Raw genomic sequence first — 25,001 nt, forward strand, 5'->3', positions numbered from 1 at the left:
TTGAACAGTCACAAGGCAATTCATAAGTGACGTCCATCTGTACTTTTTTCTGATTACAGAATCAGAAGAAAGTATAGGTAGACCTCGTTTACCAAGTTCCTTCTGCAGAGACCATTCAAAGTTTTCACAGTGCTGAAAAAATAATTTTGCCATGGAGGCAAGAACGCTCACCAATTCTGAGAAGCTATTTAGGAAATTCTTGAAGCCTTTTTCACATTTTTTTTCTTTTTCATATTTTGATTAAATAGTTTGGCTATAAGAAAAAAATGGAGGGGACATACTGCATTTTTTGCAAAGGTTGCAAACTGTGATCCAAATAGGATTACAAACAGAACAGTTAAAATGCTTGCAAAAAGCTGGCTGTGTTTTTTCTTCAGTAGTTTGAGGGTATCTGGAGAAGGGTATTTCTCCAGGTCCAAATAGATGCAAAAACATAACAGTAAAAGTAATTTAGGTTGCCTATTAACCTCACCTAAATTATTAATATTAAAGAGTTAGGGACATAGATCATCTGGCTACACTTTTTCTCACTGTGATAAATGTAGTGCATTCAACCTGTTGAAGTACATGTTACTTCCTCTTATGATGCTTTCGACAAAGTTATGTCTGCGGGTCTCTGAGCTTCAATATTGACAAACAGCTGAGCAAATTGAAAAAATATTCACCCTCCTTGCGCATTGCCTGGACCTGAGAAATCTTCATGGTAGACATTCCTTTGCCTCGGTTGGATGACAGGTTTATTCTCATTGTCATTTTGATAACTCCTTGGTTTGTTGGTCTTTGGTATGGCTCCGGGATGGGTTGGTAATCCATTCCGAGTTGCCTGACCAGACCGCCTACCAACATCTTCATGCTGAATTCCGTCATTTTGATTTTCAGATGAATTGGTAGGATTTTTAGATTGCTTGTATCCATGAGAAACCAGAAGGTCTTCTACGCTGAACATACTGCAGTAGTTTTATTTACCTCAGTATCTCAGTTCGTCACTGAAAAAGAAGGCAAAGAACTTCATCAGTAAATAGTACAGTATCCTTGAGTTACAGCCAGTCACTTATCAGCTGTTTGAAGTTATGCTCACCCCAAAACCCTGATTCAAATTTATGACAACTGCAGTACCCCTGAAGTCATTTGCCCTTACAACCACAGAGCCACTGTAGCAACCCCCACTTCTCTATCCTATCCTGCCCCTTGAGACCCCACAGTGTTCCCCATGCCTCCTGAATGCAGCCACCATTTTCAGTACTCCTTGCAGAAATGGTGGCTGTTTTCAGAGTTTTCTGCCCCAATCACCTGGCCATTGAGAGAATGCAAACCTTTCCAATGGTCTCGAAGCTTTTTGCTGTTTGCCTGGCTGCCTTTAGGACCCAGTTTTGGCATGGCCATTGGGTGCACGATTTTAATGCTTTTTCTTTAGAGCCAAGTTTTCCATCAGCTCCTCAAGGCAAACAAGCTGCAGAAAAGTTTTCTTTGTTTCCTTCCTTCCTTCCCTCTCTCTGTTTTTCATCCTGGCAGTCACTCATCAAGGTAAGTAACTTACAGATTTTTGTCACCCTCTTTCTAGGCATGTAGTAAATTTAGCAATTAAACGGCTGAAAAGAATCAGGATTGGAAGCAGAGATGGAGAGTTTAATTTGGAGGTGGGTGGGATGGGGGAAAGAATCAACAGGTCTGTCTTTTTCAGATTTTTTTTTGTTTTCTTTATTGAAGAAATGGGGGTTTCTGTTGGAAGGAGGAAAGGGGAAAATCAAGCAAGAAAAAAAGATTTTGGGAAGAACATTCTGAAGTTGCCACCTTTACATGCAGATGGCTGTCATCCCTAAAGCCTAGGAAGAGCCAGGAGACATTTGCAGTCTCCAGCTGATTGGGGCAGAGGTCCAGCCCACAAGCATGGCTTCATCATTGACCAAGCAGAGGGGACTTGTTTGGAAGCCTCTCTGGCATTGGAACATAGCACTAGGCCAGGGGTAGTCAACCTTGGCTCTTTTATGACTCATGGATTTCAATTCCCAGAATTCCTGAGCCAGCTTAACTGGCTCAGGAATTCTGGGAGTTGAAGTCCACAAGTCATAAAAGAGCCAAGGTTGACTACCCTTGCACTAGGCCCTACGCTAGCTGGCCTCTTCCTCCCTGCTCGGCTGCTTTTGGCTTTGCAACTTTTTTTTGCTGCTTGTCCGCCTCCTTTATGGTCCCAGCTGGGTGACAGGCCTCAGAGAGCTCCCTTCACCCATAAGGCACTCCATGCTCCTCTTGTTCAATTTAACAGGGGCATCTGGGAGAAAAAGGTTTGTGTGCTACGCACGTCTGTTTCATTTCATGATTGTCACCATTTGCAACCATAATAGGCAGGCTCCATTACAGTCATAAGTCAAAGATTACCTGTATTCAGCTCAACATAAAGAGAGAAAATTAAACCTAAAAAACGTGTTTAGAAGTCTAATTGGATTGTTTCAACATGCACATGAATAGGCTTTTTGTAATATATATATAATGAATTTAGGCTGAAAACCAATAATTTGTCAAATAAAACCAAGATGGAATTTTAAGTCAACTGAGTGTTGAAGAGATATATAGGAGTAAAAAGATATAGTTCTCTTCAAAAGTCTTAGACTTGAATAAAGCTGGGATACAGTTTACTGTAGCAGCAATTCCTCCTAAATAAAGCAGGAAACCTAAAGTACACTTGAAAGGCTAAAAGCTGGCAATGGTTCACATGTATCGCCCAACGTCATCCATAATCAACACCTTTCCTATCATAACCACTTTTAAAGCTCATACATCTGTTGTGTACCTTCTGTCATCAAATATTTACTTGTATGTCACTGCTTCTTTTCACTTTCTCCCATCTCAAGCCACCATACAGTAGTGGCTAAAATTGTGGAAACCATTTGGGAAATGTGTACATTTGAGGTTTGATGGCTAATAACACCACTTTGTACCATAAAATTATATGCCAATGGAAAAATAATTTAATCAAAACTGTAATGCAGCCAAGTTTGTTCCATACTGTATTCTATGAAAAGTTATAGCCAAATAACCAGAAAAAGGAAGCACAACTTGCTTAGGTTGATATCAGGTAGCTTTCCTTCATCTGATTGTATCCAATGTACATGAGTGTTTAAAGAGCCAATCAAGGGTCGTCTTGTTTTGGCAATGAGCCAATCAGATCACACTAGGATTCAGTTACTGATGTCATGTATTGAAGCTGAGAGGAGGACATTTGTCAGTGTGTTGTGTGATCGCTATCAAGTTGGTTTTTTTTTCCTTCCATTTAATAAGCTTGTAAAACGTAATAAAATTAAAGTAATGGTGCAAAGAGTTGACTGGTTGCCCAGAAAGCAATGTAAAATAGTATTATTAATTGAACAAAGCTACAGTTATAAAGAAATTAGAAGAAAAATTGGTGGAAACTTAACTAAAAATGGCATTTCTACTGTACACTTTTCCCAAAAGGTTTCCACAATTTTGACCACTATTGTACTAACATAAAACAATCAGGATGGTAGACATAAGAGAAACTATTGATCTCAAACCTAGTATTCTATTCTTTAATATGATTTGTCTGATATTTATTTATTGCAATATGGTTTATTGACATGATAATCTTAGGTTTGAAAAGATTTGCTCTAATCATGACATCCATTTAGATCCTTAAAGTAGATGAGCTAGGCTTAAGTTCCCAAACAGACCCAGAACCAACAGAGAAGATAGAGTCAATTTCAAATAATAGGAAAAAAAAGAAATGGTTACATTTTATATTACCTTAAAATATACAGGAAAAGTCCAGGATGGAAATTATTTTTCCACCCTGAATTATTTTTCAACCCTGAACACCTGGAATTGGACAACGACTATGCACAAAGAGAATGTGGGACAGCTGGTTACTAGAACAATTCAATTTCAAAATAGAGGATCCATATGGCAAACGTAAAACAGCCATATAGCTGATGGGTCACAGGTGCAAGGAAGAACTGTGCTTTTCCTGGTGCTACATAAACTCCAGGTACTAGTGGAGTATACAGCTTCCATTTCCTGGCTAACAACACACCCATTTCTGAGCAAAAATAGTACACAAAGCTGTCTTTACTGTTTCCTTTTTTAAAGTGGATTTGGCTGTGGAAGTGAATAGACAAAAGTGCAAAGCAAGCAAAATAGTGCCCAGCTTTTTCTTCAAGAAACATAGCCTTCCTTTCCCTAGCCAAGAAATGTGTAAAGCATCCTTAGTTGACTTGGGTACCACAAAATCAAATGGATTTGCTGGCTGGAGATGATGGATATGTGTTAATTCAATCCAGAAGCTGGGAAAGGCTGATAAATGCAAAAAATGTTGGAAGGACAAAAGTTCTGAGGAAATTTGCATATTATAACAACAGCAAGGAGCAACCTACATTTCAAAGCTATCATATACTTCTTATAAAATAAGGCTTTGGGGAAAAATGGTTACAATATATGAGAGGATAAAACACACGCCAATATTGCAGTATGACCCAAACTAATCATAGGGCTAGCATAGTGTAGCTGCTCACTTAACTTCCTGCATTTATATACTGCTCAATAGCCCAAATTCTTTCTCCACTGCATAAGAGTCAAAATTAGAAAAATACAATAAAGCAATGCAAAATAGGTATTTATTTTGCTCGCTCCCCTATTCAGTCTATATATTTAAAAAATGCTTTTACAAAAAAATTATTTGTACTTCTCAGAAGAGGACATTTTCCTAGAACTTTGTATAGCCTAGGAAAAAATGGGGAATAACAGTTGGTTACAGATAGTTGTAAATAGTTGGTTATAGATAGACATTTCCCTCTGCGTATAAAAGACAGACCAGACACTGCATAATTTTCAAAACACCTACATTAGAAGAACAGAGTTTGAGTGTTCAGACTCCTAATTTGATGCAACCGTTAAAAAAAAAAAAAGAATGGAAAATTGTGTGTTTTCCTGGTGTAGCTTTGTTTTGTTTGCCAATGAGGTCACAGATTTCAGAGACTGCACTTCCTCAGGATGCTGGCTATCTTCCCAAAGTTTCTGATTTGTGAAGGTTCGGCTACAGCAGTTATGAAAAACTAAGCTAAACTCTTTTCAGTCACCTGTATCTGCCCTGTCCATAATCTCCTAAGGATGCTTGTTCCATGCAGTAGAGAGAAAAAGCAGTGAGACCTCTCTTTCTTAACCGATCTTTTATCTTCAGTCTTTCTCAGGACATACCTACTAGTCTGAATGTTTGCTAGAGTGTTTAAAACAGGGCTTAAAATTGAATAATGAAACAACCTCCAAGATGGGTTGATTTAAAAGATCTGCAATTGTTGTAAGGATCAAACATGTATCTATCCACCCTTCCCAACACAGAGTAGGAGATGGAGCAGCAATCGGCATCAAGTTCTGCACAACAATAACAGATTCACTGAACTGACAATGACACTAACTTAGATATTTCTTCAGAGAAGCCAAACATAGAACATCTTAAGCAGTAAGCCACTCTGATTTTTCAGCTCATATTTCATTCCCCTACCACTCCCATATGTGAACTATTATCTTCACAACCCTTTTGGTTCAAGGATGATCCTGCTCAGAATAATTACCAGTTCCTGGCCACCTCTCTGTGTGCTCTAAAACCCTCTCCCATGCTTCCACTTCTTCCCTCCCAGTAGGGCTGCAATTGGCTTGGAAGCACATCCCTCCTTGCCCCTTCCTGCTTATCTTCTTAAAAATCTCAGCATCCTGTTTAAAAAAGAAGTCTGACAAGCACGGAACAGATACTTTTCATCTCCCTTCCAGATGCAATTAAATTTTTTTTTAAAGAAAACTATCTAGTCCAACTACACCAGACATAAAAGTTCAAAAAACAAAAAAGTTATCATCATCAATATATATACAGATATTTTCATTTTTAATGACGCCGATTGTTGGAGGACGGCATTCCAAATAAGGCAAGAAGCCAACAAGTTTGTTCTCGTATAAAATGAGGAAAGGGGGAAAGGAAGAAATCCTAGCGCGGTATTATTCACTGGCATTCCCTACAGGAGTTGTTACAGACTTCTCAGAGTATTTGGTATGGCAGGGTGTGAGTTTCCTCAAAGCACATTCCTCTTTTCATAGGTTTTTCACTGCCCATAAAAACAAATGTTAATCAGGATCCCTCAATATGAATGCACTAAAGCAGCTACACTGTTCTTTCATATCAATCAATTACCTATTTTCTCTTAACATTAACAGGTTTGGAGGAAACACAGGGATTGAAGTGAAAGCGTAAATTATTTGGTAAAGAAAGCAATTAAAACAAAAACCCCAAAGCAACCAATGGTAGAATCTATCTTGATCCAATGGTGTAATTTAATTACTTCTGCTGTTATTTATTTATAACCTATTAATAGCAGATAGAGTAGGAAACTCTTAGCAGAATCTACTAAACAAGAACAGCGTCAAATTCAGTGCTTGAGATGGCCTGTTTTAAAAATAAGTACAAATTAGTACCTAATTTGTCAGGGAGGTATTTGATTGCAGAATGTGAGACATAATTAGTTTAACTGATTTGGGGCTCACTTTTTAGATTCAGATCACCAAAATAACTACTTCTGAAAAGCTATCTTCTAAAATCTTCCCAGTTGTGTTGGAGTTAAACCCCCATAACTCCCCATCTGTTGCTGACTAGACTGGCTGTTGTGTTAAGCTTATATCTGACTTGTATCTCAAAACTATTAATTAGGAATTCAAACTGCAAAGTTATCTCTAGCTAATACCAGTCACAAACAAGATTTGGGGGGCTTGGAAAATAAGTTCCAAGGATAAAAGAACACATGCTTTGGCAAAATAAAATGACTGGCCACTCTAATTATTATTTGATTGATCAACTATTTGGTTTGAGTTTAAGAAGAAAGAAATACTAGTCTGGTGTCTTTCAAAATCATGGCATTTGGCCATAGACTGGGCTGAAATGTACTGTCTGCTGGGCAGAGATTAGATGGTGGACACTGGTGGGACTGAATTCTGAGTACAGCCTCTGCCCCTGTGCTCACTTTCCCAGTTCATTACAGCCAAGTTCATATATGTTATTTGCAAGGTGGGAGGGGAGGGCATCATTTTTGTCACTTGTGGCACCCCCAGCATTTGAATACTTGCTCTGCACCCCAATCAGTTGCCCAAATTCAGAGGTGAAAGAGGAGGTTATTACAGTATGCATTCATTACATCTCAAGGCCACATGATTGCCTTCATTGCCTACAGGAGCAATTGTTGTTGTTAATTGCGAAGTCATGTCCGACCCATCGCGACCCCATGGACAATGTTCCTCCAGGTCTTCCTGTCCTCTACCATCTTCTGGAGTCCATTTAAGTTCACACCTACTGCTTCAGTGACTCCATCCAGCCATCTCATTCTCTGTCGTCCCCTTCTTCTATTGCCCTCAATCTTTCCCAGCATTAGGCCCTTCTCCAGTGAGTCCTTCCTTCTCATTAGGTGGCCAAAGTATTTGAGTTTCAACTTCAGGATCTGGCCTTCTAAAGAGCAGTCGGGGTTAATCTCTTCTAGGACTGACTGGTTTGAACGCCTTGCAGTCCAAGGGACTCGCAGGAGTCTTCTCCAGCACCATAGTTCAAAGGCCTCAATTCTTTTGCGCTCAGCCTTTCTTATGGTCCAACTTTCACAGGAGCAATAGTAAAGCCTTTTCTCTTTTAATGATAATGCAGTGAGGTCTTTTGCAAGATTATGTGGTGATTGCAACAGCTTTTCCAAACTGTCTTCACAGGTACATGAACACTGACTTTATTCTACTCAAAGTCCCCCAACGTGCAAACAAACAGATTTCAAAGCAGCAACTGTTTTAATCCCATGGAAAGAAGTACTTTATCTGACTCCCTACTAACACTCATGATAATACTCTACTTCGGTAAGACACATTAAGAAAGAAATCAAGGCTAGAGATCACCAGTACCCCCCCCTCCCAATAAACAATATCCCAATCAAGGAACTACCAATCCAGACAAACAAGCTAACAGTAAACCACAGCATAATCAAGGAACCATCAAAACCATTACCACCAATAGACAGAGCAAGCCATTAGAGTCTGCAGGGAAAGCAACCAAGCTCAGAGAGCAGAAATAACCCCACAGTGAAAAATATGCCAATCAAGGAACTACCAATGCAGACAAAGGAACAGGAAACCACAGCCTAATCAATGGACCACCAGAACCACTCCCACCAAAACAATGTATAAAAATAAGAACAAACCCTAATCCCTATTAGCACTGATGCTGTTAGCTAGTTTGATTATGAAATGTCTGCAAGAAACAAACCAAGATCAGAGCATACCAATGACTACCAATGCAGACAAACAAGACAACAATAAACCATAGGCCAGTCGAGGATCTATCAGGACAATTCCCAGCAAGACACTGGCAGGGCAAGCCACTAGTATATAAAAATAAGAACAAACCTTAATCTCTACTAGCAATGATGATGTTATCTAGTTCAGTAATGAAATGACTGCAAGAAAACAACCAAAGACTCAGATCACCAAGGACCCCAAAGTAAACAATTAAGGAACTATCAATGCAGACAAACAAGCCACAGAAACTGCTGCTAACAACAGCTTGACAAAGCAAGCTACTAGAACATAAAACAAGACCAAACCCAATCCCTATTAGCACTAATGATGTTAGCTAAGTTTGGTAATTGATTCTAAGAAAACAACCAAGTTTAGAAAGCACAAAGGACCCCACAGGAAACAATATACCAATAAGGAACTACCAGTGCAGACAATCTAACAATAAACCAGTCTAATTAAGGAACCATAAGACCACTGCTATCAACACTGATATAGCAAGCCATTAAAGACTAAGAGCAAACTTAAGCCCTACTAGCACTGATGTTACTTAGTTTTGTTCTGAAATGTCTGCAAGAAAGCAGCTAAGCTCAGAGAACACCAAGGACCCCAGTAAACAAAATCCCAATCAAGGAACTACCATTGCAGACAAGCAAGCTAACAATAAACCAAATAGACTAATCAAGGAACCAACAAGACCACTGCTACCAACACTGACAGAGCATTAGAAAATAAAATGAGAGCAAACCCCTCTTTCTACTGGCATTGATGATGTTACTTGAAGCATCTGCAAGAAAGCAACCAAGCTCAGAGAGGACCAAGGGCTGCCAGTGCAGACAAACAAGCTAACAATAAACCACAGCCTAATCAAGGAACCATTAGGACCACTCCCATCAAAACACTGGCAGGCCAAGCCACAAGTATGCTATAAACTAGGATACCCAAATCCCTACTAGCAGTGATAATGGTAGCTAGTTTGGTAATGACATGTCTGCAAGAAAACTAAGCACACAGAGCACCAAGGCCTCCAAAGTAAATAATATCTCAATCAAGAAATGATCAATTCAGACAAACAAGCTAATAATAAACCACAGAAACTGCTACTAACACTGACAGAGCAAGCCACTGGAATATAAAATAAGACCAAACCCCAATCCCTAGCTCTGATGATGTTATCAGGTTTAGTAATTAAATGTCTCTAAGAAAATAACCAAGTCCAGAGAGCAAAAGGACCCCAAATTACACAATATACCAACCAAGGAACTACTAATGCAGACAAACAAGCTAATAGTAAACTTCAACCTAAGCAAGAAACCATCGGAACCACTCTCACCAAAACACTGGCAGAGTAAGCCACACGTGTATAAAAATAAGAGCAAATTCCAATCCCTACTAGCCCTGATGATGTTAACTAGTTGGTTATGAAATGTCTGCAAGAAAGCAAACAAGTTAAGAGAATATCAAGGTCTACTGAACTGCCAAAGAAGCTAACAGTAAATCACAGCCCAATCAAGGAGGCATCAACTTCTACCAACACTGAGAGGGCAAGCCACTAGTATGTAACATAAAAGCAAAACCTAATCCCTGCTAGGACTGATGAGGTCACCTAATGTGGTAATGTCTGCAAGAAAGCAACCAGGTTCAGAGTGCACCAAGGAACCCACAATAAACAGTATCCCAATCAAGGAATTACCAATGAAGACAAACAAGCTAACAAACCACAGAGCCTAATCAAGGAACCATCAAGATCACTGCTATCAACACTGATAAAGCAAGCCATTAGAACATACAAGAGAAACTCCAATCCCTACCATCACTGCTTCTATTAGCTAGTTTGGTTATGAAATGTCTGCAAGAAAGCAACCAGGCTCAGAGAGCACCACCAAGAACCCCAGTAAACAATATCCCTATCAATGCAGGGATGCAGGCAAAAAAGCTAACTGTTATGTCCTGAGCCTGTGGAAGCAGGCTCGGGGCATTGCAATGGTCCTGGGCAGGTGCAAGCTGCCCGGGACCAGACTGGCTGTCGCCAGCGCTGCCCGGGACCAGACTGGCTGTCGCCAGCACGTGCGCGCATGCGCGGATGCTGGCGCGCCAAATGTTGCAGATTGGCCCGGGAATGGCCTATAAAAGAGGCCGGGAGATTCGGGCGTTGTCGGCGTCTTGTAACCAGTATGCTGAACAGAAATAAAGAAGTTCCTGAGAACTACAACTGCTTCTCATGTCATTGCCATTTCGCGAAGGACATAACACTGGCGACGAAGGTGGGATTGCCTTACATTGACCGAAGAGAGGTGTAAGCTTACCCGAGAGAGTCCTGAGCGGTAGGAACGGCGTTGACTCGGCAGCTACCCGCCAATCCAGCGAGCATCGGGGGTAGGCTGGCTGATAGACCCTTCCTTTTCTACAAAAATGGCAAAAGTAGGAAGACTTTCAGAATTCGACGTCTCACATCCGGAAAGATGGGAGTCTTACGTAGCCAGGGTGGAAAACTATCTTAAAGTCAACCAAGTAAGAGAAGATAGTTTGAAAGCCGCCACCCTGCTGTGCGTTTGCGGTCAAGACGCATTCGAAATCGCTGAAAACATAACAGCACCCATACCGCTAGAATCTGTTAACTACACAGATCTCAAAAAACTACTCAAGGAACACTTCCAGCCCAAGCTGTCCGTCATCGCTTGGCGCCACACCTTCGAACAGAGGGATCAGCGACCCGGAGAATCAGCCAAAGAATACATTGCTGCGCTGAGAAAAGCCGCTAAACACTGCGAATTCAAGGATCTAGAAGAACGGCTGAGAGACAGATTTGTATGCGGACTGAGGCAGAGAGAATTACAGCAGAGACTTTTTGCTAAAGAAGACTTATCATTCCAAGATGCCTTGAGAGAGGTTACTGCAGAAGAGGCAGCGGGCGGCGCCATCAAGAACATGAGGCCGATCAGAAGCACTCCAGAGGCTGCGTCCGTGCACCAGGAAGGAGCCCAAAGGAACCCAGAGAAGGATCCTGACGATGAAGTAGATCGTCTTTACCCCACGAAAGAAGGGAAACAGAAAGGAAGCTCTTCAGCTCTCCCCAAGTGCCTTGGTTGTGGAGGTCGCCACAAGAGGACCGACTGTAGATTCCGCTCCGCTATCTTTAGGGCATGCGGAAAACAGGGACACATTGCAGCTGTGTGTCTGGGCCATCAGAAGGTACAACCTCGGGAAGAATTGAGCCTGAAAGGTACCAGGGTCCCCAGCCAAAACAGGGTGGGTTTCTGCGCTTCGCGAAGAAGCATTTATAGGACAGGCACACACAAGCCCATCAAGAAAAAGCTGTCACTTAAAGTGAAGCTACAAGGGGTTCCATTGGCTATGGAACTGGATACGGGGTCTGCATTTTCAATCATTTCCATGCACACGTTTAGGAAGATTTGTTCTGGCAGCGGATTTCAGGCCAAGCTGAGGCCTTCTGACATTGTGTTAACAGACTTTCAAAACTCCAGAGTGTGTGTTAAGGGGGAGGCCACCCTTAACGTACAGTATAAGGATTTTGAAGGTCCACTAGATGTAATAGTAGTAGGGGGGGGGGAATGAACGAGTCTCATAGGATTCGATTGGTTTGAGGCCTTGGGATTACACGTCACAGGGCTCAATAGTTTGCAAACACTTGACCTACAAGAAGTCTGCAAAGAATTTGCAGATGTTTTCAGCCCCCAGCTGGGCACGTACAAAGGACCCCCTGTGTCACTGAAATTAGACCCCACTGTCACCCCTATTAGAATCAAAGCAAGAAGGGTTCCTTTTGCTTTAAAGGGTAAAATTGACACTGAATTAGACAAATTGATTCAGCAAGGAGTTTTAGAACCTGTCGACTCCAGTCCTTGGGAGACCCCCATTGTCACGCCTCTTAAGGCAAACGGGGACATTCGCATCTGTGCAGATTACAAATGCACTCTGAATAATGCATTGCAGCAACATGCCTATCCTGTTCCTGTGGTCAGTCATATCCTGGCCTCCCTCAAGGGGGGGGGGCGCGTTTTTGCAAAGCTTGACCTAGCTCAAGCTTATCAACAGCTGCCTGTTGATGATGCTGCTGCTGTAGCTCAAACCATTTTGACCCACAGGGGGGCATTCAAGGTAAAGAGGTTACAATTTGGAGTAAATGTCGCTCCTGGAATTTTCCAAAGCATAATGGAAAACACACTACGGGGTATACCAGGGGTTTGCCCCTATTTTGATGATGTCTTAATTGCAGGAGACTCTACACACAACTTAGCTGAGGGATTAAGGGCTGTCCTGCTGAAGTTCAGGAAAACGGGCCTCAAACTTAAGAAGGACAAATATAAAATTGGGGTGCCTTCTACAGATTTTCTAGGATTCAAAATTGATGCTACCAGAATTCACCCTGCTGAATCCAAATTGAAAGCTATTATGCATGCTACTAGGCCAAAGTCCAAGGCCGAACTACAGGCTTTTCTGGGCCTTCTGAACTTCTACAACTCCTTCCTTCCAAACAAGGCTAGTGTAGCCGAGCCTCTTCATAGGCTCTTGGACAAACAGGCAGTGTGGCAGTGGTCACAAAAACATGAAGCAAGTTTCAATGAGGTTAAGGCCTTACTCACTTCTAACAGTGTGCTTGCACATTTCAATGAATCCCTTCCTGTGTGCATCGTTTGTGATGCTTCTCATTATGGGGTGGGAGCCGTACTAAGCCACCTCAGATCAGATGGAACTCAGGTTCCTGTTGCATATTACTCCAGAACCTTGTCTTCTGCAGAGCGAAATTATGCTCAAATTGACAGGGAGGCTTTAGCTGTTGTTGCTGGAATCAAAAAATTCCATGATTTCCTATATGGCAGGCATTTCACGGTCTTCACTGACCATAAGCCTTTGTTGGGGCTGTTTACTACACATAAACAAACTCCCCAAATCATCTCCCCCAGAATGCTGAGATGGTCTATCTTTCTGTCTGCCTACGATTTTTCCTTACTTCACAAACCTGGGAAAGAAATGGGCCATGCTGACGGCCTCAGTAGATTACCCCTGCCGGTAATAGAAGCTGACCCTGCACCAACTATCAATATCCTCTCCATTCAGGCCTTGCCTGAGTCTCCTTTAGATGCCAGGGATGTGGCCGCTGAATCAGCCACAGATCTCACACTTTCACATGTCCTTTCTTGGGTTTTATCTGGATGGCCAGAGAGCTGTCCTGGGACTGAGTTTCAGAGTTTCTGGTCCAAAAGGAACGGATTGTCCACCTTCCAGGGTTGTCTGCTTTGGGGGAGCAGAGTTGTCATTCCTGCCTCAATGATGACTAGGGTCTTAGGTTCCCTCCACGAAGGTCATCCTGGCATTGTACGCATGAAGGTGCTTGCGCGCAGCCATTTGTGGTGGCCTGGGTTAGATAGAGACATTGAAGCTAAGGTGCATGCATGCCACCTTTGTCAGCGCTCGCGCCCTGAAATGCCCCAAGCTCCTGTACATAGATGGGAGGAAACACAGTCTCCATGGTCTAGGGTACACATTGACTATGCTGGGCCTTTTCAGGGTCAATTCTTCTTGGTCCTAGTTGATAGCCATTCAAAATGGCTTGAGGCTGTACCTGTCCAACATGATTCGTCATGCCACCTCTGCACCTTTCCACCCGTCGACCAACGGTATGGCTGAACGCATGGTTTGCATCACCAAGGACGCCTTGAAGAAAATTACCTATGGAAACTGGCATCACAGGTTGGCTGACTTCCTCCTTTCTTATCGCACTACACCATCCACTTCTACTGGGAGGAGCCCAGCTGAACTTCGTTGGGGGCGCAAACTGACTACCAAGCTTGACCGGTTGCATCCAGACAGACTTCCTTCCACACTCACACGCCCCAGGGCACCTAGGCAACTGCTTGTGGGTGCCCCGGTTTGGATTCGTAACTATGGGCCTGGCCATTCATGGATCCCCGCCACTGTATCCGGAGTCACAGGTCCTCTGTCTTACGAGGTGTCTCTGGACAACGGTCGTGTCCTGCGTCGACACATCGACCAGCTCCGCACTAGACGGGACCTTCCCACTGAGACTCCTTGGTCTTTTCCAGGGGGGAGGGGGACCCTTTAGGGCAAAGGGAAGAGTACGGGCTGCTGCCCATCATTAACGAGGAGGCTACAGACAGCCCATTCCAAAGTTCCGCGAGTGCTCCAAACAGGAATTCACGGAGCCCAACTAGAACTCAGGCACCAGTGCCTACTCCAGCCAGGGAGTCACCCCGGGGGAACAATCACTACTCACCCGCATCACTCAGTACTCCAGTCAGGGAGGATATCCGGGAGCGTCCAAACAAATCACACCCTGCAAGAGAGCTGGCACACATTCCCTCTAGTTGGCCCGACACTACTCCTGTCCCTAGAAGGGGGCAAGCACACAGGGAGGTGGTCGAGGAACCAAATCCCGACTACAACACCTCTGACATCACTCAGGGGACAACTGAGTTTTGGGACAGCACTGAAACCCCAAGAAGCCCGGGTACAGAACAGGAACGAGGGGAAAGACAACCTCTTGACAGGTCTAGGACAGACCTGGGAGGTTCTACAGAATTGCCCAACAGTGACAGTCACTTAAGAGGGCCAGAGAGCCTGCAGCCAGGCAGGACAACCAGGTCAAACAGAGAAAGAAGCCCTGGCCTGATGAGCCCTGTGGGCAAGCAAGCAGGCCAGGCATTGGAGCACAGTCCTTGGGAATCACCAGGGTGTAGCAAGGGGGACAAGCATACATCACCCCTCAGTCAAGGGGTACTTGGTAGGTACCCAGAAGTCAGGAGGTCACAGAGAGCCAGAAGATCTCCTAAGTATTTAGAAGATTTTGTAACTCTACTGGCAAAACAGAGTTAACAGAGAATATTCCTGTACACATGGGAAACTAGAACACTGGGAATGATAGAAGCAGAGGAAATAACTGGCACTAGGTAGTATGGGCACTATGCTCACATTAGGTTGTATGTTATTATTGTATGATCATAGTCTTAGCCAGGGGGGAAGGGGTGTTATGTCCTGAGCCTGTGGAAGCAGGCTCGGGGCATTGCAACGGTCCTGGGCAGGTGCAAGCTGCCCGGGACCAGACTGGCTGTCGCCAGCATGTGCGCACATGCGCGGGTGCTGGCACGCCAAATGTTGCAGATTGGCCCGGGAATGGCCTATAAAAGAGGCCGGGAGATTCGGGCGTTGTCGGCGTCTTGTAACCAGTATGCTGAACAGAAATAAAGAAGTTTCTGAGAACTACAACTGCTTCTCGTGTCATTGCCATTTCGCGAAGGACGCAACACTAACAATAAACCACATAGACCAGGGGTCTTCAAACTTGGTCATTTTATGACCTGTGGACTTCAACTCCCAGAATTCCTCAGCCAGCATACCTTGCTGAGGAATTCTGGGAGTTGAAGTCCACAAGTCATAAAAGAGGTGAGTTTGAAGACCCCTGACATAGACTAATCAAGGAACCACCAAGACAACTGCTACCAACACTTACAGAGCAAGCCACTAGAACAGGAATCTTCAAACTTGGTCCTTTTATGACCTGTGGACTTCAACTGCCAGAATTCCTCAGCCAGCATGCTGAGGAATTCTGGGAGTTGAAGTCCACAAGTCATAAAGAGCCAAGTTTGAAGACCTCTGCACCAGAAATAAAATAAGACCGAACCCCAATCCCTACTAGGTCTGATGATGTTATCAAGTTTGGTAATTAAACGTCTCTAAGAAAGCAACCAAGTTCAGAAAGCAAAAGGGCCCCACAGTAAAGAATATACTAATGCAGACAAACAAGCTAACAGTAAACTACAGTCTAAGCAAGGAACCATCAGAAACACTGTCACCAAAACACTGGCAGAGCAAGCCACAAGTGTATTAAAACAAGAGCAATTACCAATCCTTTCTAGCCCTGATGATATCACTTAGTTTTGTTTGAAATGTCTGCAAGAAAGCAACCAAACTCAGAGTGCACCAATGTATTAGCAATCCTGACAAGCAACCTAACAATAAACTACAGCCTAATTAAAGAATCATTTAGACACTGCTACTGCACTAGAACATAAGAGCAAAGCCCAATCTTTACTAGCCTAATTATGTTAGCTAGTTTGGTTATGAAAGCAACCAGGATCAGATAACATCAGGAACCCCACAGAGAACTATATTCCAATCAAGGAATTACCAATTCAGAGAAACAAGCTAACTGTAAGCCAACAGTAAACCATGGCATAATCAATGTACCACCAGGACCACTCCAACCAAAACACTGACAGGGCAAGGCACTAGTATGTAAAAATAAATACAAACCCTAATCCCTACTAACATTGATGTTAGCTAGTTTGATAATTAAATGTGTCTAACAAAGCAACCAAGCTCAGAAACCACAAGGGACTACTATCTGCAAATCAAAGAACTATCAGTGCAAGCAAACAAGCTATCAAGTTAACATCCTGATGATGTTAGCTAGTTTCATTATGAAATGTCTGCTAGAAAGCAACCTAGATCAGAGAACACCAAGGGAGCTGAACTGCCAAGGAAGCTAACAGTAAATCACAGCCCAATCAAGGAGGCACCAAGTGCACTTCTACCAATACTGAGAGGGCAAGCCACTAGTATGTAAACATAAGAGTAAAACCTAATCCCTGCTAGCATTGATGGGGTCACCTAGTTTGGTAGTGAAATGTCTGCAAGAAAGCAACCAATGCAGGCAGACACAAGCTAACAATAAACCACATAAGCTAATTAAGGAAACACCAAGACCACTACTACCAACACTGACAGAGCAAGCCACTAAAGCATAAGAGCAATACCTAATCCCTGTGAGCACTGGTGCTACTTAGTTTTGTTATGAAATTCTGCAAAAAAGCAACCAAGCTCAGAATGCAAAGTGCTACCAATGCAGACAAACAAGCTAACAATAAACCACAGCCTAATTAAGGAACCATTAAGACCATTGCTACCAACACTTACAGAACAAGCCACTAGTATAACATCAAAGACCAAACCCTAATATCACCGATGTCACCTAGTTGGGTAATGAAACATCTGCAAGAAAGCTATCAAGTTCAGAGTGCACCAAGAAATCCACAGTAAACAATATCCCAATCAAAGAATTACTAATGCAGACCAACAATCTAACAATAAACCACTCTAATTAAGCAACCATAAGACCACTGCTATCAACACTGATAGAGCAAGCCACTAAAGACTAAGAGCAAACCCGAATCCCTAATAGCCCTGATGATGTTAGCTACTTTCATTTATGAAATTTCTGCAAGAAAGCAACCAAGCTCAGAATGCACCAAAGAATCCACAATAAACAATCAAGGGACTATCAATACAAACAAACAAGTTAATAAACCACTTAGCCTAATCAAGGAACCCATCAAGAGCACTGCTGCCAACATGGCAAAGCAAGCCATTAGAACATAAAATAAGAGCAAACCCCTCTCCTTACTGGCATTGATGGTATGATCTAGTTGGGATAATGAAACATCTGCAAGAAAGCAACCAAACTCAGAAAGCACCAGGACCCAATAAGCAATATCCCAATCAAGGAACTACCAATGTAGGCAAACTAGCAAACCACAGCCTAATCAAGGAACCACCCACCATAACACTGGCAGGGCAAATCACATAACAACACAAATCTTAATCTCTACTAGCACTGATGTTAGCTAGTTTGATGATGAATGTCTGCAAGAAAGCAATCAAGCTCAGAGAGCATCAAGGATCCTAAGTTGTCAAAGAATCTAACAGTAAACCACTGCAAAATCAAGGAGCCAGCCAGTCCACTTCTACCAACATTGAGAGGACAAACCTTTAGTAGATAAAAATAAGAATAAAATCCTATCTCTGCTAGCACTGATGATGTCACCTGGTTTGGTGATGAAATACCTGCAAGCCACCAAGCTCAGGGAGCACAGAGGGCCTCTGAACAGCCAAACAAACTAACAATAAACCACAACTCAATCAAGGAGCCACCAAACCCAGTGCTTCCAACAGTGACAGACCAAGCCATTAGTAGATAAAAATAAGAGCAAAATCTACTCCTTACTAGCACTGAAGATATTATCTAGTTTGAATAAAGAAATATCTGCAAGAAAACCACCAAGCTCAGAGAGCACTAAGAACCCCACAATAAACAATGTGAAAATCAGGGGATTACCAGTACAGACAAACAAGCTAACTACAAACCATAGCTTAATCAAGGAACTACCAGTTCCATGCACGTTCACCAGGAACCATACATGGACATTGCCACATCAAATTGGCTGCAACAGAATAGCTCAGTTTTAACAGCAAAGCATGGGAGCTCACTTCAGATCACAGATTGCTGATGTAATACTTGTAAGTCAAGATAAAACACAAGAACAAAAGCAAATATTCCTTGATATCCTCTTGAACATTTAGCCACCATTTCCAATAAGAACATTAGGAATTGTTTTGAAATAGAGAACCATTGGAACCAGGGGTTCCAAACCAGGTGGGGGGTCTTCAAACTTGGCCCTTTTATGACTTGTGGACTTCAACTCCCAGAATTCCTCAGCCAGGCATGCTGGCTGAGGAATTCTGGGAGTTAAAGTTCACAAGTCATAAAAGGGCTAAGTTTGAAGACCCCTGCATTAAACCAATTCAAGGTATTAAGGATGAATGTGAAGAGAGACTGTCAAAGAACAAGAAACAAATGTAAGCAAAGCAGATATCTCAATAAACATTGGAAATTTCTAAGAAGAGAAGCCAAAACCAAGAACGACAAAGATTTCAAGTAGGAAATTAAGAATTTCAGAAAGCTATAGAAGAGCCTCTGTAAAGGCACAGCATCTGTAAAGGCACAGAGGATGGAAAAAGACATAGGAAAACCAGAAAAGTTATACAAAGATTCTGAGCTCAGAAGGTGCTCCATATTTGAATTAGTATGCTTAAAGACACCTGTGGACTGAGAACAACTAATTCAGACATCAAAGATGGAGGCATATATTGAAATTCTCCTGAATAATAGGTCTCTTAATATTCAAAATACTTTAGAAGATATTACAAGAACCTATAATACTAGAAGAGGAAGTTAGATCAACACTCCATTACCAAATTGAAATTGTAATATTGTTACAAATAAAGCAATTAGCAGCAGAGAAAATTAAAAATTGTAATCAAGCAATACCAGCAAATCTAGAGAGTGACACAGTGATCACTAGATAGAAAGAGGTTAGTCTAAATACCAATACTAAAGAATGGAGACTTAAAAAGTGAACAAACTATTACACAATATCCTTAATTTTACATGCTAGCAAATTAATGTTTAGGATTATCCAATGCAGATTAGAGTTGTACATAAAAAGGGAGATGCCAGATGTTAAAATAGTTTTACAAAAAGCTGAGGAACAAAAGATAATTGAGAAAGTCAAAGAATACCAAAAAAGAAAGCAATACTTGCTTCATTCAAGCAAAGCAGCCTGAAGCAGCTAGAAAGACTTTTTCTCTAGGTGAAAAAGGTGCTTTTTAAAAGGCAGCTGAATTTTCTTGGGTTTTTTTTCCTTGAAAACTTGCAAACCAAGAAAGTCCAGTTGTCTTTTGAAAAGCACCTTTGGGACAACCATGACCTGGAAGACTCAAAATATCCAGACACAATTTTCCCTAGCAATACTAAGGGTAGTAGAACTCACGAGGAGTAGTAGCTGGAGTAGCAGTAGTAGTGGTAGAAAAGCCTTTGAATCAACCATGTCAAGTTATTGTATGTTCTTAGAAAAGTGGGAATCCCATAACATTTCATTTTTCTTATATAAAGCTTTTTACATAGCATAGGAATGTACAGTCCATTAGATTGATTTGTTGTCACAGAAATGGCTAGTTTTTGCTATTGTGAAAAAGTAAAAAGTTGGGGCTCAACATTAATAATCTATTCTACTCCAACAGGGGAAGTTGGAAGTCAATCTCTTTTTTTTTACTCCCTTCTCCCTTTTTCCTCCCAATTGTGTCCTTTTATTTGCTTTGTAGTTTGTATTTTACTATACATCTTAATAAAATGTTATTAAAAATAAAAAAGGAATGTACAGTCCAGACAGAACATGATAAAACATGCTGGCTCCATAATGGCAAAGCAGCAAGACAAGGCTGCTATCACAGGTTGTTTTAACTAAACCTAGTTTAGTTGGCTCCAAGCACAAAAAAAAAAAAAGCCAACCCAGGTCCCTAGACAACACACAAACAAGGATTCATAATTATTACTCATTACCCATTACTACAACACTCTTCCCCACTGCTACTAGTCCTGCTACTCCAACTACTATTCCTTAGTAAGCATTGCTAGAGAAATGGTGCTTTTCAAAAGAAAACTGGACTTTCTTGATTTTCAAATTTTCAAGGGAAAAAAAAACACCTTTGGGATAGAGAAAATTCTTCTTTTAGCTGCTTCAGGCTGCTTTGCTTCCACATACAAACATACCTCCTTTTTTCTCCATATCACTCTCCTTCTCACCCATCAACATGACCACACCCAGCACAGTTTTTATAGGTTGCTGTATTGGCTGGAGAGAAGGCTTAAAACGGCAGGACAACAGAAATCACAGGTATTGGCTATTTGCTAGGCAGCCTGCCCTCTCACAGCTGTATAGAATCTCCTTACTCAACCACTGTGCAGAAAATTAGTGAAAGGAATCTGGATTGTAAGAATAGGAATATGGCTTTAAAACTGGAGGAGGAAATAGCAATAGTGATGACTCTACTCTTATAACTGAAAATGCATTTTCCTCTAGTGAGGAACATCAAGGGTCACAATTTAAAAAAAAAAATGGGAATAACCAAACTAATGACAAAAGGTGCAACAGCCGCCCTTGAAACTGACATGAAGATACTGAAGTCACGCATAGCTTCTGCCTTTTAGAGTCCATTATCCATCCCAAAGGAACCAGCAGTCAAGAAATACAGCCCATACTTGTAGAAGCAAGGAAGATCTTGGAAAAGATATTCAGAGGCCACACCATATCTATATCTTTAAAGATCAGAATTTTTAAGCAGACAATAGTTTTTATTGTACTACTCTAAAAAAAGTTGTATCTTGAAGAAGGAGGTTAGAAAGAGTAAGACTCCTGAGAATATTATGGACAGCCCCCCCCCCAAAAAACCCTTCCCCAAACGAATTACTGAACAAATCAATCCATGTTCTCACTTGAGGCACAAATGACTATGGTCAAATCTTCTTTGTATACATTATGCAAAGAGTTGGCTATTTTGAGAAGTCCATAATGCTGGGAAAGGTAGCAACAAAGAGCAACTGGCACCAAATAGTTGGACACAATTACATAATGATGGATACACGACTAGCACTGATGATATTACCTAGTTTGGGTAATGAAATGCCTTCAGGGAAACAACCAAGCTCAGAGAGCACCAAGCACTCCCCATTTCAACCCTGAGCTTCAGATATTTTCCTTTATTGATGGATACATTATTAGAATACCTGAAGTCCAGGTTGGGGACAGATATGTATACGATCACTAAAAGACAACACTTATTTGATGACACATAATAAATCAATCAACTTTAAAAACCTATGCCTTGCTTCTAACCACTTCCTTCCTTTTTTTCTATATGTCATGCTGGCTGGGGAATTCTGGGAACTGAAGTCCACAACTCTTAAGGTTGCCAAGGTTGGACACCACAATTTTTAGATTATAACTCAGAGAGTATGCTGTGATAGATAGATGCTTATAAGCTGATGTATGCTTTTTTTAAGTGAGGAAATGTTACATGACTCAATCCACATACAATCTTAGGTTTCAAAGGGACATTTAAAATCTTCTAAATCAACCCTGTTTAGTCCATAGCATTTACCTCTTTATGATGTAAGTCCAGTAAGACTGCAAGAGCTGACGAACCACTGCTTGAAAGGGCACTGATAAAGTTTCATAACCTGAAAATGGCCTGACACAAATATTTTGGCTAGATGGTTTCCGAAGGAGTAAAAAAATAAAAATTCACAATGATGAGGATGATCTGGAGGTATTCTTATGGAGAGGGGTGGGGTGTTGTGTACTTCAGCCAGCACTGCATGATGTGTCATAATATTCCCCTCCATCAAGCAGAAAGAGACAGACATTCTGGATAGAGTGTCAGAACTGTTAACCCTTGGGCAACATTTCATACTGACCCGCTCAACTTCAGAAACTGTCAACCTAGGGAAAAAATAATACTCCGAACTAAAATGGAGTCCACATTTATACAGGTGGCTATTTTAACCAGCCAGAAATATTATTTCTACTGTGAACTCATCTTAATTAAGCTTTTTGCAGAGATTAGATTTTTTTTCCTTTAGAGAACAAAAAAAAAAAGTTCTTGTTTATTTCCCCTCCCTCTGCAATCAGAAGAGCAGGGCCTGATTATTAATCTACAGAACAATACATCATTGTAATTCATCAGAACGGAAAAAAATACAATTCTACTTATTGCTTCCTCGTCCCACGCACACTTCTGGCAGTGGCTGCATGCCACAGGACAACTGTGTGCAAATCAAGAAGTTAAGAGGCTCACACATGCAATCTCCATCCACTCTAGGCAACACAGAACAGACCACCCCATAAGGAAAACATGGATGATCTCATCAGAAAATAAAAGAGCTTTGAACCTCATTGCTTTGTGGTTGACATGTGCTTTGCAGATTACAGGTTCAGTCTCAGGATTTACAATCAAAGATTTGGGAGGCACTTTGGGGCCAGGTGAAGTGGGAGTAGTAATACACTGCTGGGAAGAGAAGACAACTTGGTTTAGAATAGCAATCCAACTAAGTATAATGGCAGACTTGTGAAAAGCGTTACCATACAAACTATTTTACCACAGTTCTAACATATAATACTAGCAGATTGTGGGCAAAAAACAAAACATAGGGATTAGTAATTATAATAAATCATCATGTTTCCTCACTAGCATCTTCTACTGTCATCCGACTATCCTCATGTGGCTTTAGATGCCAGCCTTTCATGGTTATCCAAATCAGGAAACAATCTCCGTAATAAGACTAGAATCTACTTTATTGAATTAGGCTATAGTAAACAATCTTGCAAGTCTCTATTTTTCTTTCCCTCTTATAACCCAGTGAGACAGGGAGGAGTTGGTCTTAGTCTTTACTAATACCGTCTCTTTTCCCAGGGCTGAAGGCACATTTCTGCCCATTTTGCTCTTTTTTTAAGATTGTTTTTATTCCACTTGTATTATTTTTATAAATAACTCAGGGCAGCGAGTATATCTTATACTCTTTTCTCTTCGTAGTTTTCCCACAACACCCTAGTGAGGTGAGTTGGACTGAGAGGAGGTGATTAGCCCATACAACTATGCCTAAAGCAGGAGTAGAATGTCACAACGTCCTGGTTTCTAGTCTCATGCCTTAAACCTCTAGACTCTTTTGTAACCATTTCTAAATATTTTCACCAAGATTCTCTCCATGGCTCTCCATACCGGGAACAATGAAGGCAGGTTTATACTTCTATAGCTGAGTGGTCCCCAGAAATTGAATAAAATGTATGGGGAGAAAGGATCTCTTTTTTCTCACTACAACTCAAGGGTTGGCTGTGATGATATCTGTTTTCCAATTTTCTGAAAGATTTATACTTGTGCAAAAAAAGATTGGCTTTGCTACCAAATTCTCAGGATCCTTTAGGACAGAGTTCGTCAACCTTTCTGGCTTTGAGGACCGGTGGGGAGGGAGAGCAAAGATGGGATGGTTCTGCAAGAGCAGCTGGCAAGCATGTGTGCAGTTCCATTTGCACAAGCAGCATGCATGGGTACCTGTCTCTCACGCAAATTGACCAGGCATGCACATGCTTGCTCCCTGCTTGTGCAAGTGGGGATGAGCATGCATGCGCGCTTGCCCATTTTGCAAATTGCTCAGTGCCCACTAGTGGGCCCCATCCCAGAGGTTGGGGACCCCTGCTTTTATGATTTTCTGGGGTGTTATTTTTGCATGCAACTTTGTGAAGTGATGGACAATTTTAGAAATGCCTTTTCCATTATAGATAGTTCTCGACTTACACCATCCGTTTGGTGACCATTTGAAGTTACAACAGCACTGAAAAAAGTGACTTATGACTGGTTCTCACATTTATGAGTATTGCAGTGGTCTTGTGATCAAAATGCAGGCACTTGGCAATGATATTTATGTATTTATGATGATTGCCTTGTCCCGGGATTAAGTGATCACCATTTGTGACCTTCTCAGCCAGCTTCTGATAAGCAAACTCAATGGGGGAAGCTTAACAATAACATGATTCAGTTAACAACTGCAGTGATTTGCTTAAGAACCATGGCAAAAATGGTTGTAAAATGGAATATGACTCACTTAACAACTGCTTTGTTTAGCAATGGAAATGTTGGGCTCAATTGTGATCCTAGGTTGAGGACTACCTTTATAGATCTCTTGTTCGTTTTGCATTCTTCTCCATGGCAGATTATGCTTTCTGATCTGGGAAAGGTCACCAATCTTATCTTCCATTGGGATTTAACTGAAAGGGCAGAGGGGAGTTAGAAAGACTGCAGACAGAAACAACTGTACAATAAAAACTATAGTAACATAGGCATTTACCCCACAACCTAGTAAGTACTTCACGAGTAAGATTTATTATTTTATTATTTACATGTAGGAACCCCCGTATCAGAGTCATGATAGCTTCATTTACTGAACGTTTTCAGGCACTGCATGAGAACTTCATCAG

General features: G+C 41.6%; 1 protein-coding gene across 5 annotated transcripts in view; it reads right to left on the bottom strand.

Moving 5' to 3' along the window:
* The window catches only part of JCAD (junctional cadherin 5 associated), a 147,247-nt gene that overhangs the window by 115,791 nt on the left and 6,455 nt on the right, over positions 1-25,001 (bottom strand). For 4 of the 5 annotated variants that reach the window (XM_039363780.1, XM_039363772.1, XM_039363746.1 and 1 more), the window contains exon 2: positions 666-986. In XM_039363780.1, coding sequence (XP_039219714.1) covers positions 666-946 — 281 coding nt within the window. In that variant the 5' untranslated portion in view covers positions 947-986. Of the gene's footprint in view, positions 1-665; positions 987-10,622; positions 10,643-25,001 lie in introns of those variants that run through there. The other variant, XM_039363762.1, reaches the window with a different exon arrangement.

Source organism: Crotalus tigris, unplaced genomic scaffold (assembly GCF_016545835.1).
Source record: "Crotalus tigris isolate CLP2741 ecotype Arizona unplaced genomic scaffold, ASM1654583v1 scf7180000017591.2836849, whole genome shotgun sequence".
NCBI classification, from domain to species: domain Eukaryota; kingdom Metazoa; phylum Chordata; class Lepidosauria; order Squamata; family Viperidae; genus Crotalus; species Crotalus tigris.